General features: G+C 40.7%; 1 protein-coding gene across 1 annotated transcript; it reads left to right on the forward strand.

Moving 5' to 3' along the window:
- The first annotated feature begins 643 nt into the window (after positions 1-643).
- Positions 644-9,324, forward strand: filip1l (filamin A interacting protein 1-like). Its single transcript, XM_080053097.1, has 2 exons — positions 644-771; positions 5,494-9,324. Exon 2 carries the CDS (start codon positions 5,609-5,611, stop codon positions 8,351-8,353), a length of 2,745 nt encoding a protein of 914 aa, XP_079909223.1. The 5' UTR covers positions 644-771; positions 5,494-5,608; the 3' UTR covers positions 8,354-9,324.
- Positions 9,325-15,490: the final 6,166 nt, after the last annotated feature.

The raw sequence follows: 15,490 nt of genomic DNA on the forward strand, positions 1-15,490 counted from the left end.
GCAGTGTGTTAGCATTCCTCATTGAGACTCAAGAGGTGCAGGCGTAATGGTATTGGCTAACAAACCATTTCAGTGAAAGTGTCAAAATGTCAGGGTCATCTCTTTTGGCGTGATGTATAAGTTTCACATGTAAAAGGATTTGTGTTACACGTCTTGTCTTGTTCTCGATTTTCAAATCCTCATCCAAGAATTTCATATTAACTTTTGCGACTTTTTTTTCTTCTTCTCCGCCTTCTTTGGCCCGAATCAATGACTTATGTTGACAAGAGCCAGAAGGAAATAGTGTAACTGGAACTGCTTGTCTGTCTGCACCTAACAGCCTTGCCTCCGGAGCCGTGACAGACCGGCCAGATATTTCACACATAACATACGTCAAGAAAAAAAACTTTTCCCTCTCCGCTGCCACATCCTTTAGTTAAACACTTACTTTCGGGAGAACTTGCTCAAACACTCAGAAATGTGCGCACACACATGTATTATACACACACACACACACACACCATGCAGTTACACATTACGAGCAAGCACACCCCCTTCTTGCGAGCCTCTGCAATGCAAAGCTCCATATAAGGGCATGCTGATGATGTAATGGTCCATAGGCAGGGTAGCACATCCCTTATTGTTTGGTCTGACTGCAGGAATGCCCACACTACAGCTAACTAAGAGAGGGAGACACACACACACACAGAAAGGACGAGTTGAGGGTCGGGTGTTGTACGGCAAGATAATGAGCTTATGGCAGTGAAGCCGGGAAAGCCTTTCTCTGCACAGGTAGGCACACTCAACTGAACACTTTGTTTTGGGGAAAAAAACGTCAACAATTTAAAACGTTTTCGATTTCTTGATTGGCAATGAGACGTACAGATGTTCGAGGTAGCATCATGTCATGCCGGTGTTCTTGTAAACTTTGTAATATGTAGTTTCATGTTGTTTTTTCTTTAACTTTTTGGCTTCAGAGAGTTTACATTTTTTGCGCTGTTACTGTAAGTTAATCCTGAAACATTTGAAGATCAACAGCTTGTCTTAGAAGTTAATAAAACTCCAAAGAATGTTACAGTCAAGTCAAAACCAACATTTAAAACATATCAAAAGAAGTAAAAATAATTCTAACAAGGTTCAAGTATTGGTTATTTTTTAAATGATTGTATTTTATAGAAACTCTACCGGGAACTTTATTAATGTCTCAAAACCAAGGGTTGTATCAATCATTTTTATTTCACATATGATTTAAAGTTATCTAAGTATCAGGAAATGCCGAAACACAATTTCATTCATTGTTCAGAAACTGAAGAAGCAGCTATTCTAACATGCTGAGAAGTCGGACTCAGTGGTCTGCGATTGCAAACTTGAAAGATATGAATTATTTAGATATCAAAGAGCTCTGTCTTATTACCATAACCATATGAACAACAGAGCAAAAAATACATTGTAGGAGATACAGAATGGCAGACGCTAGATGACACATATGTTCTTATACTACATGTTAAATATATACTGTACAAACATACCAATACACATCAAGAGGCTGTTGGACTTTTGATTGCTTCTAATTGACTGAGGTTGTGGAAATCTTAAAACTAGACAACATTAGCTCTGGTTACTGCTAACATGAATGTGTATTAATGGAATGACATTGACATAAATGAAATCATCTCAACAACTTCATTGTATTATAAACAGGAGCTTTGTTTTAAGGAAGTAATTATCTGCGGTGTTGAACTACTGAAACGGTATATGTCTGGTAGCAACATAACATATTTCTAGCTTTTTTACAAAAAACTGTACGTGATGTATTTATACACAAAATTCGGAACAGTTGCATCTAGTTCTTTTCTTTTCGGTAACACACTACTCCATTAACCATGTTACCACCACCAGGAAGTGTGTGATCTAAGCTATATATTTTACACATGTTGATTGCACTCTGGGGGCATATCACTTAGCCTGTGTGGACTTTAAATACAGTCCATGCACTGCATCAATCAGCAACCCCCCACCCGCCCCCCCTTTTACATAAGGGGCATTAGACCCACCAGCCTCTGATGAAGTGAAGGTGGCCACGTGTGCATTCACAGGATACATGGGTCTGTACATACATGACCTAATCACTTGTGGTTTAGGAAATGGCCCAGCAGCCCTGTCTGACATATGGAACGTGTAACACAGCGTTTGAGCAGCAAGTGAGCCACAGTTTCCAGCTTCAGGAGCAACGTACAGAAAGGGGAAAGCTAAAGTTGGGACTCTCTTCTATAGGCATGGTTGACTGCTCCCAACTGAATGCTTCCTTATTTCATTTCTAGTGGCATTTATGTGAGCTTACAATCGAAGAGAGAGGCAAAAAATAGATTTGAGCCAGAAACAGTCCCTGTAAAAAGTTATAATATCCCACTTTAGCACCCTAACCCACCAAATGACTCTCGGCAGCCTATTTTCCCTATGACACATTAACGACCAGCGGCGGTGGTGGTCAAGCATCCATTTTTCTTTTTTTGGGGGGGACTGGTGCCTGTTGCAAAAGTTGTACAGGCTGCAAAGTGGGTGGTAAGGTGTCGTTGATAGCCATGAATCGGTTATGTCACTGGCTTTATGTGCAGCACTTTACAATTGATTCCACCAAAAATAATGTTCTTTCAAGCTGTTACGGATGTGTGCATAAAAGGGCTGCTGTCTAGTAGCAACACCCAGATAAAACATGATAGGGTTTAGGAAATGTGAGCAAATGCTTTGTAGATCAGTAGTATTTATGTGTTTCCTGGATGCTTATGGCATTACTGACTTATATAAGATGGCGAGAGCTGGTCAGTTGAGCTACTGCTATCGTTAAAATGTGGTCGGTCCCTAACATTAGTTAAGGGTAAACTGCTGGAGAGTACTTTTTTACAAAAGGGCACGTCTATATTTCCCTCCCAAGCTATATAACATCCAGACCTGCAAGTCCGCACAAATTATACGTAATAATGTAAACGGTCTCAGCTGTGGCTTTGTTGGCCTAATACATTAATCTATGTGTGTGTCCTTGATGAGTAAATGTTCAGGAACAAGCGATGAGGACCAACATTTCCTCATGTACTACAAGTACAGCAGGAATAGAGCGATATAGGCCCATAAAGGGCTAGCAGTGATTTCACTGGTGTGAGGCAATACGTGTATTTTAGGGCATATGAGCCATGCAGTTTCCTATCAAGGGATTTGCCTTTATAAGCGCAAAGTGTCGTTGCATGTAGTATACAGAACTTAGTATATCCAGTTCAAGGCTGAACACAGAGGGATAGGCAGAGTTTCCAGCCCTACTAGGGAACAAAGTACATTTCTCATTCTATTTTGGCTGATGACATCACTAGAAAAAACAGCGGGGACTGAGATAAGAGATTGAATAAACAGTGATTACAGGCGACAGGCTAGTTTGCAACAGAGATGGCTGCTTGTTTCGCTTAGCAACAGAGTGTTTTCTACACACACGATCCATTCTAAGAAAATGCAATTTTTCAGCATGCATGTTTCTAGATAAGGTAGGCATACTTCCTTGCATGAAACTCTTATCCAGAGTCCTTGACAAATCTATGAGAGAATATGACAAGGGCAAACTTTGAGTCAACAAAGCCGAACAGAAATAATTATCTCAGCTCCTGGAATATGAATACCTTGAAGTAAATAGTCTTCAAAAACCTTGGAGGGATTAGGGTTTGGCTTAAAGTATCTGTTGAAAACCATAATGAGTAAAAAGCTGGAAATATAAAAAAATGTAGTGGATTAAAAAAGGCCCACAGAATGTAGTGACGTAGAGAATACATTTAAAAATGAGGGGATGTACTTACTGGCTATTTATCATTGCAACATGTTAACCAATACGGGCTGTGTAATTTTGGCCCGAATTACTCTGGTTAAACGTCATGTCCTCATGAAGATTCTATTTTTAGTTTCAACAGGATACAGTCGACATATAATTAAGTTTACAAGATTATTCATTATAAATAAAAGTCTATTCTCGAACCAAGGCCACAAAAAACTCTAATCCAATCAAACCACACTTTTTATTAATCCTAATGCATATCATATATGTTATTGAGTGTCTTGACCTAAATGCAACACATGGATACAGTCACACATGTGCCCCTCTACTCACTCCCGTGCTTTACTGAAGAAAGAAATGACATAGACTCACTGCTAAAAGCGGCCCACCCTACCACACTTACATCATGGCCTACAGTCAAAGTGTACATGTGGAATTAGTGATCCCTGTGAGTGTGTGTTTGTGTGTGTGGGGGGATTTCTGTATAAACTCTGTGGGACTGTAAATTGCCTTTGGAAGCAGGGGGAATTCCTTTAAATGTATAAGAAAAAAGCCAGGGAGGGGAGGAGGTGGTGGTTTTGGTGAGGGGTGATGGTAGAGGAACCCCTTAATTAAAGGATTGTTCCATGCCAGTGGGCCATCTGTGTGGAAATGCATGGCAGCTGCACACACACACACAGCAGTCATAACATACCTTCCCTTGGGGCTGTATAGGCACTTTGGCTAGGTGATGCATGTGCCACACGCACTGACCCCAGCTACACACTACTGTACTTAAAGCACTGCAACTAAATTCAGTGGCACACCTGCAATGCACTTTGACTTAAACCAAGTACTTTGTAGAAATATGAGATCTAAATACTAGTGAACACCAACCTTTTTAATCGATTTTTTTCCTTCACTGCCATATTTCTCAAGATGTCTAAAATGAATGCACATCCTTTTACTGATCTGATTCATACTCTGTCTTTGCCTCCATGTGATCGGAATTTCCCCTTTTTCCACATTTCATTTGATTTCTCCTCTGTGTCAAGTATTTATTCAGCATCCAAAGAGATTATTCTACACTTCCCTACATAGGTTTAATAAAAGACACACCAAAAGAACAGCAGCATATAACTATTACATAACATCCTTATACTTGCGATCTACAGTTTTGCTTATCATATCTGGTTGCATAATTTTCAGAAATTAACATCAATGTTTGGGGGCTGTATGTCAGTCTTTTCCCACTATTTCCCAGAAGTTGGTACACCCTCAAATACTGCAGCAGTAACTCAGGTTTCCATACCATAGGATAATTAGTTGGCAACAAAAGCAAAAAATAAAAAATGTAACCACAGGTATTTCAGTCTACCAACCTAACAAAGTAACAGTAATGCTTTAAATGGTATGTTACATTATCCATGACATTAAAACTTAAATCCTCTTCTGAAATGCATGGGAAATAACAGTGTTTATGATGTGTCAGTGCCTGCAGAACAGGGCCCAATAGGTAATGAAAGTCGGGTGGAGTAGAGTTTCTTTTGAAAATAAGCAAGGACTGATTGAATATATATGTAGCCCTATATTTAAATAAAACATGTGTACACTGGCATGAATATATAAGAAAAGTACAAGTTTGGTGCCAACTTTTCTGTATATTTTACAGTTCTTAGTTGCATTCCTTGAAGATCATGTCTTCTGCGTTTTTATCGTTACAGGTTGAAGCTGTTCATTGATCAGGAAAAGGCCTACCAGGAACGGAAGGAAGAGGAGAGCAATAAAAAGGTCACGAGTCTGAAGGAGGAGCTGACCAAACTGAAGTCATTTGCGTTGATGGTTGTGGATGAACAGCAGCGTCTAAGTGAGCAGCTGAATCAACAGACGGCGAAGGTCCAAGAACTGAGTGCCAGCGCTTCACAAGCCCAGGAGGAACTGAGCTTGGCTAATGCCCGTCTGCAGGACGAGGAGCAAAAGGTCTGTCGCTTGGAGGCTGAGCTGAGTGACCACACCGGTCGATCCCATCAGGAACAAGAGGTCATGACGGCCAAACTGACCAGCGAGGATGCCCAGAACAGGCAGCTGCGCCAGAAGCTCTCTGCTCTCAGCCGGCAGCTGGACGATCTGGAGGAGACCAACAAGACGCTGCGCAGAGCTGAGGAGGAACTGCAGGAGCTCAGGGACAAGATCAGCCGCGGCGAGTGTGGAAACTCCAGCCTCATGTCCGAGCTGGAAGAGTTGCGAAAAAGGGTTCTGGAAATGGAAGGGAAGGACGAAGAGCTGATCAGAATGGAGGACCACTGCAGGGACCTCAACAAGAAGTTGGAGAAAGAGGCCAGTCTAGGCCGGAGCCTGAAGGCCGAAGTGGATAAACTGAATCACAGGATTATGGACTTGGAGAAACTGGAGGATGCGTTCAGCAAGAGCAAACAGGAATGCAGCTCACTCAAAAGCAACCTGGAGAAGGAGAGGACTGTGTCCAAAGTCGTGACCAGTGAGCTGGAGGTCTTGAAGGTCCGGGTCAGAGAATTGGAGGCCGCTGAAAGCGAACTGGGAAAGACAGAGCTGACACTGAAGGAAGATCTCACCAAGTTGAAGACTCTGACAGTCATGCTGGTGGACGAGAGAAAGGCAATGGCGGAGAAGCTAAAGCAAATGGAGAACAAGGTCCACAACAGCACGGGCAAACTACAGGCCGAACAGGACAAAGTGACATCAGTCACAGAGAAGCTCATTGAGGAGAGCAAGAAGGCACTGAGGTCAAAGGCCGAGCTGGAGGAGAAAATGTGTAGCGCTACAAAGGAAAGAGATGACTTGAAGGCCAGGCTAAGGGCTGAGGAGGAAAACAGCAATGACTTAGAGTCCAAAATCAGTATGATGACGAAAAGGTTGCAATCGCTGGAGACCGTTGAGAGAGAACACCTGAGGAACAAAGCCAAAGAAGAGAACATCAAAACACCAATTGCTAATCGCTTCCAACAAGAAGACAACAAAGTAAAGGATTTGACGCAGGAGGTGGAACGCCTCAGGAGCAAATTAAAGGATATGAAGGTGGTAGAAGGTGACATGTTAAAGACAGAGGAGTTTGAATCACTGGAGAAAAGATTCACCAATGAACAAGAGAAAGCTAAAGCCTTGATGGAGGACCTGGAAATATCCAGGAAAGAACTTTCAAAGTATCAACTGGCTGAGAAGAAAGAGTGCAACCAAGAACATGTTCTTTATAAACGCTTGAAGGAGGAGGAGGCAAAGTCTAGTCATTTGACCAGAGAGGTTGTAGCTCTGAAAGAGAAGATCCATGAATACATGGGGACGGAGGACTCCATTAGCCGCGTGAAAACTGACCACTCTACACTGCAAAGAAAGCTGACCCAACAGGAGGTCCGAAACAAAGAACTGGCCAGAGAAATGGAGACGCTCACCAGAGAGCTTGAGAGATACAGGCGCTTTAGCAAAAGCCTTCGCCCTGGCATGAACGGAAGACGCTTTTCAGACCTGCATTTTTCAACCAAGGAAGTTCAAACAGAGCCACTTGACCTCATGTCTCCCACATGTCAGTCAATGGCTCCACTGGAACGCGCCGTGGTGAACGGGAAGCTGTACGACGAGAGCGAACCGGAAGATAACGCAAACTACAGCAACGAGCTTCAGCTCACCAAATGCAGCCCCTCACTCATCAATAATGTAAATAATCTAAACAACAACATGAGAAGAGCACGTGTCCCATTCCTTAAAAACAAAGACACCCCGCCGCATCAGGTGAATAGTAAAGTGCAACCGAGGCAGAATGGAAACCACGTCCAGCCGGGAGATGTTGTGTTGACCCACAGTCCCGGGCAGCCTCTGCACATTAAAGTGACCCCTGACCACGGACATAACACCGCAATGCTAGAGATCACCAGCCCCACCACAGAACACACCCAGTCATTCACAAGCACTGCCGTCATACCCACAAGTGGAGGTCCACCCAAACAGAGAATTACCATCATCCAGAATGCTTCCATATCCCCTTCTGCAAAATCCATTTCCCCAATCATAAAATCCAAAGGTTCCCCGATATCTGACGAACCGTGTTCCCCAGATAGAGCCCTTTCGCCTTTCACTATGGCTACGTACTCAAGAGCTATGACTCCAGACTCTTGTGGCTCCGTAACACCGGACAGAGCCATGTCACCCATACAGATTGTGTCAGTCACAACAGGCACCCCTGAGCGCTCGCTCTCTGCCGAGCCAGTGGAGGTGGTGGGAGGGCACGCAGTCTTCCGCGTGACCCCCGAAAGGCAAAGCAACTGGCAGGTCCAGAGGTCCAACAGCTCAGGGCCAAATGTCATCACCACGGAGGACAACAAGATCCACATTCAGTTAGGCAGCCCCTTCATTCAGAGCATCACTACTCCCTCGCTAACCCTGAGTCCGTACAACACGCCCGGACTCCAGGAGCAAAGGACTCAAGTGATTGCAAATTGCAGTCCTCCAGCAGCTAAAGTCAACAGCAAAATTACAAGTAGCATCATGATTAAGCCCACCTCCACCCCAATCCAAAGGCCATCACATATTACAGTAAGTAATGTCTATGAATGACCCGATAACCCCCTCCATCCCATCCTTTGTTACTGAATCCTGCCCATAAAATCCAAAACAACTTTAGACCCCTATAACACAACTCTATACCCCAATTCATTTACATGTCTGTTTTACTTGATTTTTGAGCTTAAACCAGGGTTTGAATGTTTTTATATTTAGTTTGGTTGGTTTGCTTGGTTCTGTGTGATTAAGTTCAAACTATTGTTTGCCTGCATGAAATTAAAAAAAACATTTGAAAGCACTAGAACATTTTATTTGACATAACACCAGGTTGTAACTTATGTGCACTTACTGTAATGTACTCAGTGGCAAATTTGCCATGTAGTCAGAATATTCACACTGATGTATCATACCAGTTTTTATACTATTATTACATTACATTATGATTAAGTTGTTTGGTTTTCTGAGAATTAAAGTGTGCAAAAATAAGTTGTATGTTTAATAGTTTGTCATCCATGCTTGCAAATTTCATTTATTCACTAAATCCAGCATGTTTTGAATGTGTAATAATTAAAAATGATCTGAGGAAAATAAGATTATATAGAAATCAGTTGTTTGATTTGATGCATGCACAGTCATTTTTATGTCACATTTTGTAGTCAAAAGATTACAATTCACATGAAGACTGTCAACACTTTGTTAGACCTAATTAAATAATACCAAAGTGGAAGAGTTGTGTGAAAGACCTTTGTGCTCATACTTGACCAGATTACAAGACGAAAAAACCTTGTGGGATTGTCACGTGTTTGCTTTCTTCAGTGAAAATCATAGGCTGATGTCATAGTTTCTTCTTACACCCAGAGCATAGGAACCCAGCGACCCAGAAATGAAAAGCAGTGTGTTGTGAACTTGGAGTTCTTTTAAATGATACAACGGAAACTCTGCTTGAAACCATTAAACCTCAGAGAGGAGCTGTATAGAGCAGCTGTTGGAGAGCATTTGAAAAAGATTTGGCAGTATTACAGCAACTCTTCTCCTGTAGAGACAGTCATACAGAAATGAAACATGGTTACAATTCAATGGACCATTAAAACGCTGAAGTTAAAAACTTGAAATATGTTCTTACTTGAAGGTGCTACGAGAAACTTTTAAATATTTATGAAACAGTCAAATTGTTTTAATAAATGACATGTAACAGCAAATGAGACCATCAGTGCAAAAAATGCTTTTTCTTAATGCCTTTGTCATGGGGCCCTCACCCTGGAACTATAGCTGGCATCGTAAAAACACTACCGATTTTTCTTCAAAGGTGGTGCAAGAATTAACAAAAACTGAAAGTTCCTCAGAGCACCTTTAAAGGTACACTATGTAACTTTGGATGTGTCACAAAAGGGAACATTTTCTAAAGTTTATCTTCATAACTAAATAAACAAACTTTCCTCAAAGGGAAATGTGATCCCTGGAACACTGTTTGAAGTTAGAAAGCTTCCTTAAAAGTTACTGTTTAACTTTTGTTGTTTACAGAAGCAGGGCTTTGACAAACACATTCTAGTCTTACGTTTGGTTCCAGGTGCCTCAAATTAGTTTTGTTTTGATTTATGATGATATGCCTTTGGCTTCTCCTGCCACCCTTCGGACGATAACACAAAGTAATATGTATGAATATGCAATGAGAAAATTATGTATTATGTGTAATTGTCCGGAAGAATAATAATAAATAAAAAAAATATATATAATTATTCAATACTGAGAATTATATATAGAGAAAATATATTGCATATAATAACTGCAGGCTCTGTAAATGTAAACACATCCCCCTATCCTGAAACTGCATAGTGCACCAATAAATGAATACATTTTCTAGATCCATCTCGAATTGGTATAATATGACAAAAAATGCAAACAAATCTTTCAATGCTGGAAATCAAAACAATACCTGCCATACATTGCTCATTTCTTAGAGTGCTGCCACTAAATACTGCACACCACCAAACATTGTATACATCAAAAGAGCCCCTTCAATAAAACATGATACAAGTTAGGCTCCCTGGGATATTAATGGAACTGCTGATAGCTTAACCTCAGTGGTCTTTTAACAGAAAGTTTCACTTTGCTTGCTTTTCATTGGGTGGTAGTAACCTAAAACGCCTGTTTTATTTTGCTTTCTCCCATGAATCATGACCTTTGGAATGAGTCATCACAAATGCTTTTTTCTCCGTGTATGCCCATTCCTGTACATGTGGTTTTATGTGCCCACAGTGGAAATGTGTTACCACATACGTGCTGTTGCTTTAAATTAAATCAGCACCGAAGGTTAGGACAAGACGATGTGCGGATGGAGAGACAGGAATGAAAGGGAAGTGGGAGAGGAAGAGTGAGAGAGAGACAGACAGACAGAGAGAGAGAGAGAGAGGATACAGTGGAGAGGATGTGGGTTAATTGTAGCGGTTGTGGTACATTCATTCATGTCATGTCTCAATACAAAACTTATGTAAAAAATAAAAGCATCTTAAAGAGAGGACAATTGTCAAATCAAGGAGCAACAGAGTTTTCCTTGCAGTATTTTTCTGCTATTAAGTCAGAATGGGACTCTCAAGCCTTTGAGAGGTCTGAAAATGGACTGTGGTGTTACTTCTTAGCACAATTGATAAACTAGCACGTCCATACATTAAGAAGAGTTAATGGTTCTTAGTGTTTCAGACATACAGTATAAGCTTGTTCTCAAAGAAAGGGTGCAGAGCAAGTTAATATGCACTGTATATATGTGGGTGTGCATTTAAACACATATACTGGCAGGCACAAGACTTGTAGGAGCAGTATTTCAACAAAAAAGCTGGTGTTACATATTTGAGGATAACTGTGCCAAATCATCAGACTCATAGAGCAGATTTGAGATGCTCCACTCCATTTGGACACAGCAAGACAACTGTTGCAGCAGAGTGGCTAGCTTTTGCACACATGCACACACACACACACACACACACACACACACACACACACACACACACACACACACACACACACACACACACACACACACACACACACACACACACACACACACACACACCAGCGTGACAACTAGGAGATGATTAAATCAAGCATTAAATTGAATGAGTGTGTGAGGAACGCAGCTGGAGAAAGCGGATCCGAATCAGTCTGGGAGCTATATGATCTGATGCGGGCTCTAAACAACATGCTATTCATTAACAACCCACTGGTTGAGAAAAAGCATCCGGGCAGCTGGGATTGCTGTCTGTGACCTCAATTACCCCCTGACTCACTTTAGACTCACTCCATTCATAAACTGTCTATACACCACTGTATGTGCCCAGTGTGCTGCCTGCCAGACTGATAAAATGAGTATCAAGTGACATGCCGGAAGCCAAAGGGTATTTTTATTGAGGAGCCCACTAACATGGGTACTTGCTTCCATTTAGCTGAGAATGAGGCCATTAACAAACTTTACTCACAACAATAGCTCAGATTGGTCAGCGCTTCTGGAGAACACTTTATCACTTTTCAAAATGAGTGAATATGTCCTCACGATCCGCTACCAATCTGTACATATCGTGTGTGTTCTGATAAAAAAAATCTGGTTTTAATAAATGGCCTAGGCTCTGTAAACTGGTATGTAAACCAAAGGGTATGTAAATATAGGAACCTACTGTAGCTAGCAGCATGCCTGTTTACCACAGGCACACACAGCACAGAAGGAGGTATCCTATCATGAGGATGTATTCACAGATTTTGACAGAAAGTGAGTTTGACAATTAAACGTTTTCCAGAATCGCTGACTCCACCGTTAACAGCAGAAGATTTTGGGTGAAATAAAGTGAAATCAGAAACACTTGACGTCATTTTTAAACTATCAGCTACTTATTTGAATCAAGCTTAGGCCAAGAAAGTGTCATTAATGCACTACAAGCCTGACAGCTTGTGTATCTCGGAATTCCTGGTTTTAGCCCAAACTAAAGTGATAATAACCACAGAGGAATTTGCTCAGCTTGAACTAGTAGGTACACTAGAAATAGGCTAGGACAATATAAAGTGGAACGGGGCCCACTCTCTTAACAAAAGGCTTCAGACTGCGTGTGCTTGTGAGAGGGGTTAGAGTTAGACAGTGAGAAAAGCGGCCTGTCTCTACCACCGCAACACAAGCAAGCAAAACAAACCCAGTGTTTGGTCGGCATGGAGACAGCAGCGGTGCTATTGCAGAGAGGAAGTACTTAGCTGAACTCCTGCTGCACCGCTGATATATGAGAGAACAAAGCCGCACGTTAAAGGCTTCTCTTCTTTTCCATGTCAAATCAACAACACTCCACCATGACGTACAGCCCGGGAGATTTTCTGCACCATTAGCTCAGACCCCGTACTTATTCTGAAATGTTATACCCTCGTATGAATATTTAAGGATGTAGTTCACTGCAGGTTTTTTTTTTAAGTTAATTTTCCCAGAACTGCTAAAAAGCCACATATGAACATACCCAAGTGTGCCAGAGGTTTTGGTGTTCAGTGTTGATCCTCCTTGGGAATAACGTCAGTTGGTGTGATGAAAGTCATGGAAATACTGAAATGCTTCACTTTTACTCTGAAGGAATGCAGACTAAATCAATGACACATTTAGTCAAAGAGGTAGAGCTTCAATTTCTAGCTCTAGCCGGAATAATCAAGCTGTGACAATGTGACTGTATGTGCCAATGACATCCCTTGGTAACTTTGAAGAAAATAATTGCCTTCTGACTATTGCCATGTGGTTATTTGAGTCCTTGAAGGCAAAACAACTATAAACTTGAAAAGGAGTAGAGTGACTCAGAAACATTCATAAATGTATGATTTATAGAAGTCATTCAGAAAGATATATACAAAATGTCAACATCCTAGAAGCATGAAGTGTGGTTACACGCATAAAGAGAATAATTGCTCAAATCAGGTACTGTACGAGTTGTTTACATACCTATCTATATACTGTTCTGAATTTGTACAAAAAAAACGACTAGAAATGAATGGAGGACAGTATATCACTCATCAGAACAGCTGTTGCTGAGGTTACTCATAACTGTGTGAAAAACATCTTATCAGAGTTAGTGTAAACAGGATATACTGTCTACTGTGCAAGGGGCCGGTCCAAGAAGTGATGTACCTCAGTAATGCTGGCACGGTGCGGCGCATTGTAAACACACTGATTGAAATGTGATTGCACAGTAAGTGGAGCAGTAAGTTGTTTAAGAATCTGAGAAATGTGAAGTTTCCCCCATTATTGCATCAAAGAGACAAACACTGGTTTCAAAGCAACAAACTCACGCAGTTAAAAACTGAATAATATACTGGAACTATTAGGAACATCAATTAGGATTTTTTATATATATACAGTATATACAGAACATGAGGTGAATTACATAAAAGAAAAATAGAAAAAAAAAAAATCTTTCACAGGAGTTCTCTTAGGGACAAAGCCATAGTGCAGCAGTGGTGCAGACAAAGTGTTGGCACTGTGGTCATTTCCTGTCCATAATAAGATATGGGTTTGATATCATCTAGTGGTCATTTTCAGTATTGCAGAAAATCTGAGCAGGTCAATATCACAGGCATCAATGTGGTCAAAACTACTTTGTGTATTTAACCCTCTCATTTTACTGCTAATCCAATTTAATCTTATTTGTTATTTGCTGTATGTCTCAGTTAAACTACAGCATTCTACATTAATTTCTCTGTGTTATTTTTTCACCACAGATCCCTCTAGAAGCGTTAAGACGACCAGGGCCGACCAGAATCCCCAAACCAAAGGGCTACGGCTCCCACAAAGGGACAAACAGCATGGCAGCAAATGGGGCGCTGCCCAACAAAAGTCCGCCGCCACTCAACCATGTCGCCACTGGCAACGAGCCAGCAGCACACAACAACAACAACACCAACAACCCACACCTAGTCAACCGCAGACTGTGAGACTGTGTCAGTATATATAACACCAACTCATACCATCTGAAAAAGACATGTAAAAAATAAACAAGAAACATTGTAACTCTAATCTTTTAAAAAGGTGCAGTGTGTAATATCTGAATATTTAGCATCATCTAGTGGTGAAAGTTCTACAATGCAACGCTCCTTGGGTAACCCCACCGCTTTCGAATAATTACAGAAGCTACAGTGGCCTTCAAGGACAAGACGCTAGTTATCCTGGCAGTGCAAAATGGCGGCCTCCATGCTGGCAAGCCCCGCTCTTACGTAGATATAAAAGGCTCATTCTAAGGAAATAAAAGAAAAACTCATTGTATTTTCAAGCGAATACATACTGCTTAAAATAAACTAGTGAATACTACATTACATTTCTACCAAGTCTGTTCTGAAAAAATTCTACACACTACACCTTTAAGAAAAAAAAGTGATCCACTGTTATATAATCCTATGTGGTGCTCTGAAAACTGAAAAAATGCAACAGATATTTGTGTCAATGTCATGTTCAATCGGTACACACTGTATTAGCTGTAAATAAAACATAAAACATTTTAGAAGTTAGCAGCACCAATGTTTATTTCATATTTACCGTCACAGATTTGTGTGAAGATGTCACTGTGATCCTTATAAATGAAACTGAGAAGTTATTCTAGAAAAACTAAGTACATTATGTTGTCGAAAAAGAAAGAAAATTAATATTACTCTGTATTTGGCTTTCATGAGTTTATCTGTTAATTCATACAGGTAATGACGCAGCCATGTATCCATTTCTAGGGATGTTAACACGTGGATATTTTTGCAATAATGTACATAAGTGTATAAGTGATGTGTTGTAATGCAGCGCCATGATAGTGAGAATCTCTCTTAATGTGACATGTGTTATATTTGGTTATCAATAAAGATTTTTTTATACCTGGAACAAGAGAAATGCCTTTGATCTGATACTGAAATCTCTTTTAAAACTGATATAATAACAAAAGATTTTGAAATATTTGAAAGGTAACATTAAAAAGGGAAATCCTTTCATATTAAGAATTGATATTTAAAACCTTGATTGTCAAAGAGGAATCGTACTAGTGATGCTCAGACTGCCCATAGCTAATTTTACTGGTTTTATAAGTTGTTCATTGGTTTTTCAGTTTATAGCAAGTTTGCGTAAAAGTGTTTAATACGCAGCTGCTTTACACAAAACACAGAAGACAGGACCAAACAAAATACAAACCACTTCTCTCATATCCC

This window comes from Ammodytes marinus (assembly GCF_949987685.1).
Source record: "Ammodytes marinus genome assembly, chromosome: 24".
NCBI lineage: Eukaryota > Metazoa > Chordata > Actinopteri > Uranoscopiformes > Ammodytidae > Ammodytes > Ammodytes marinus.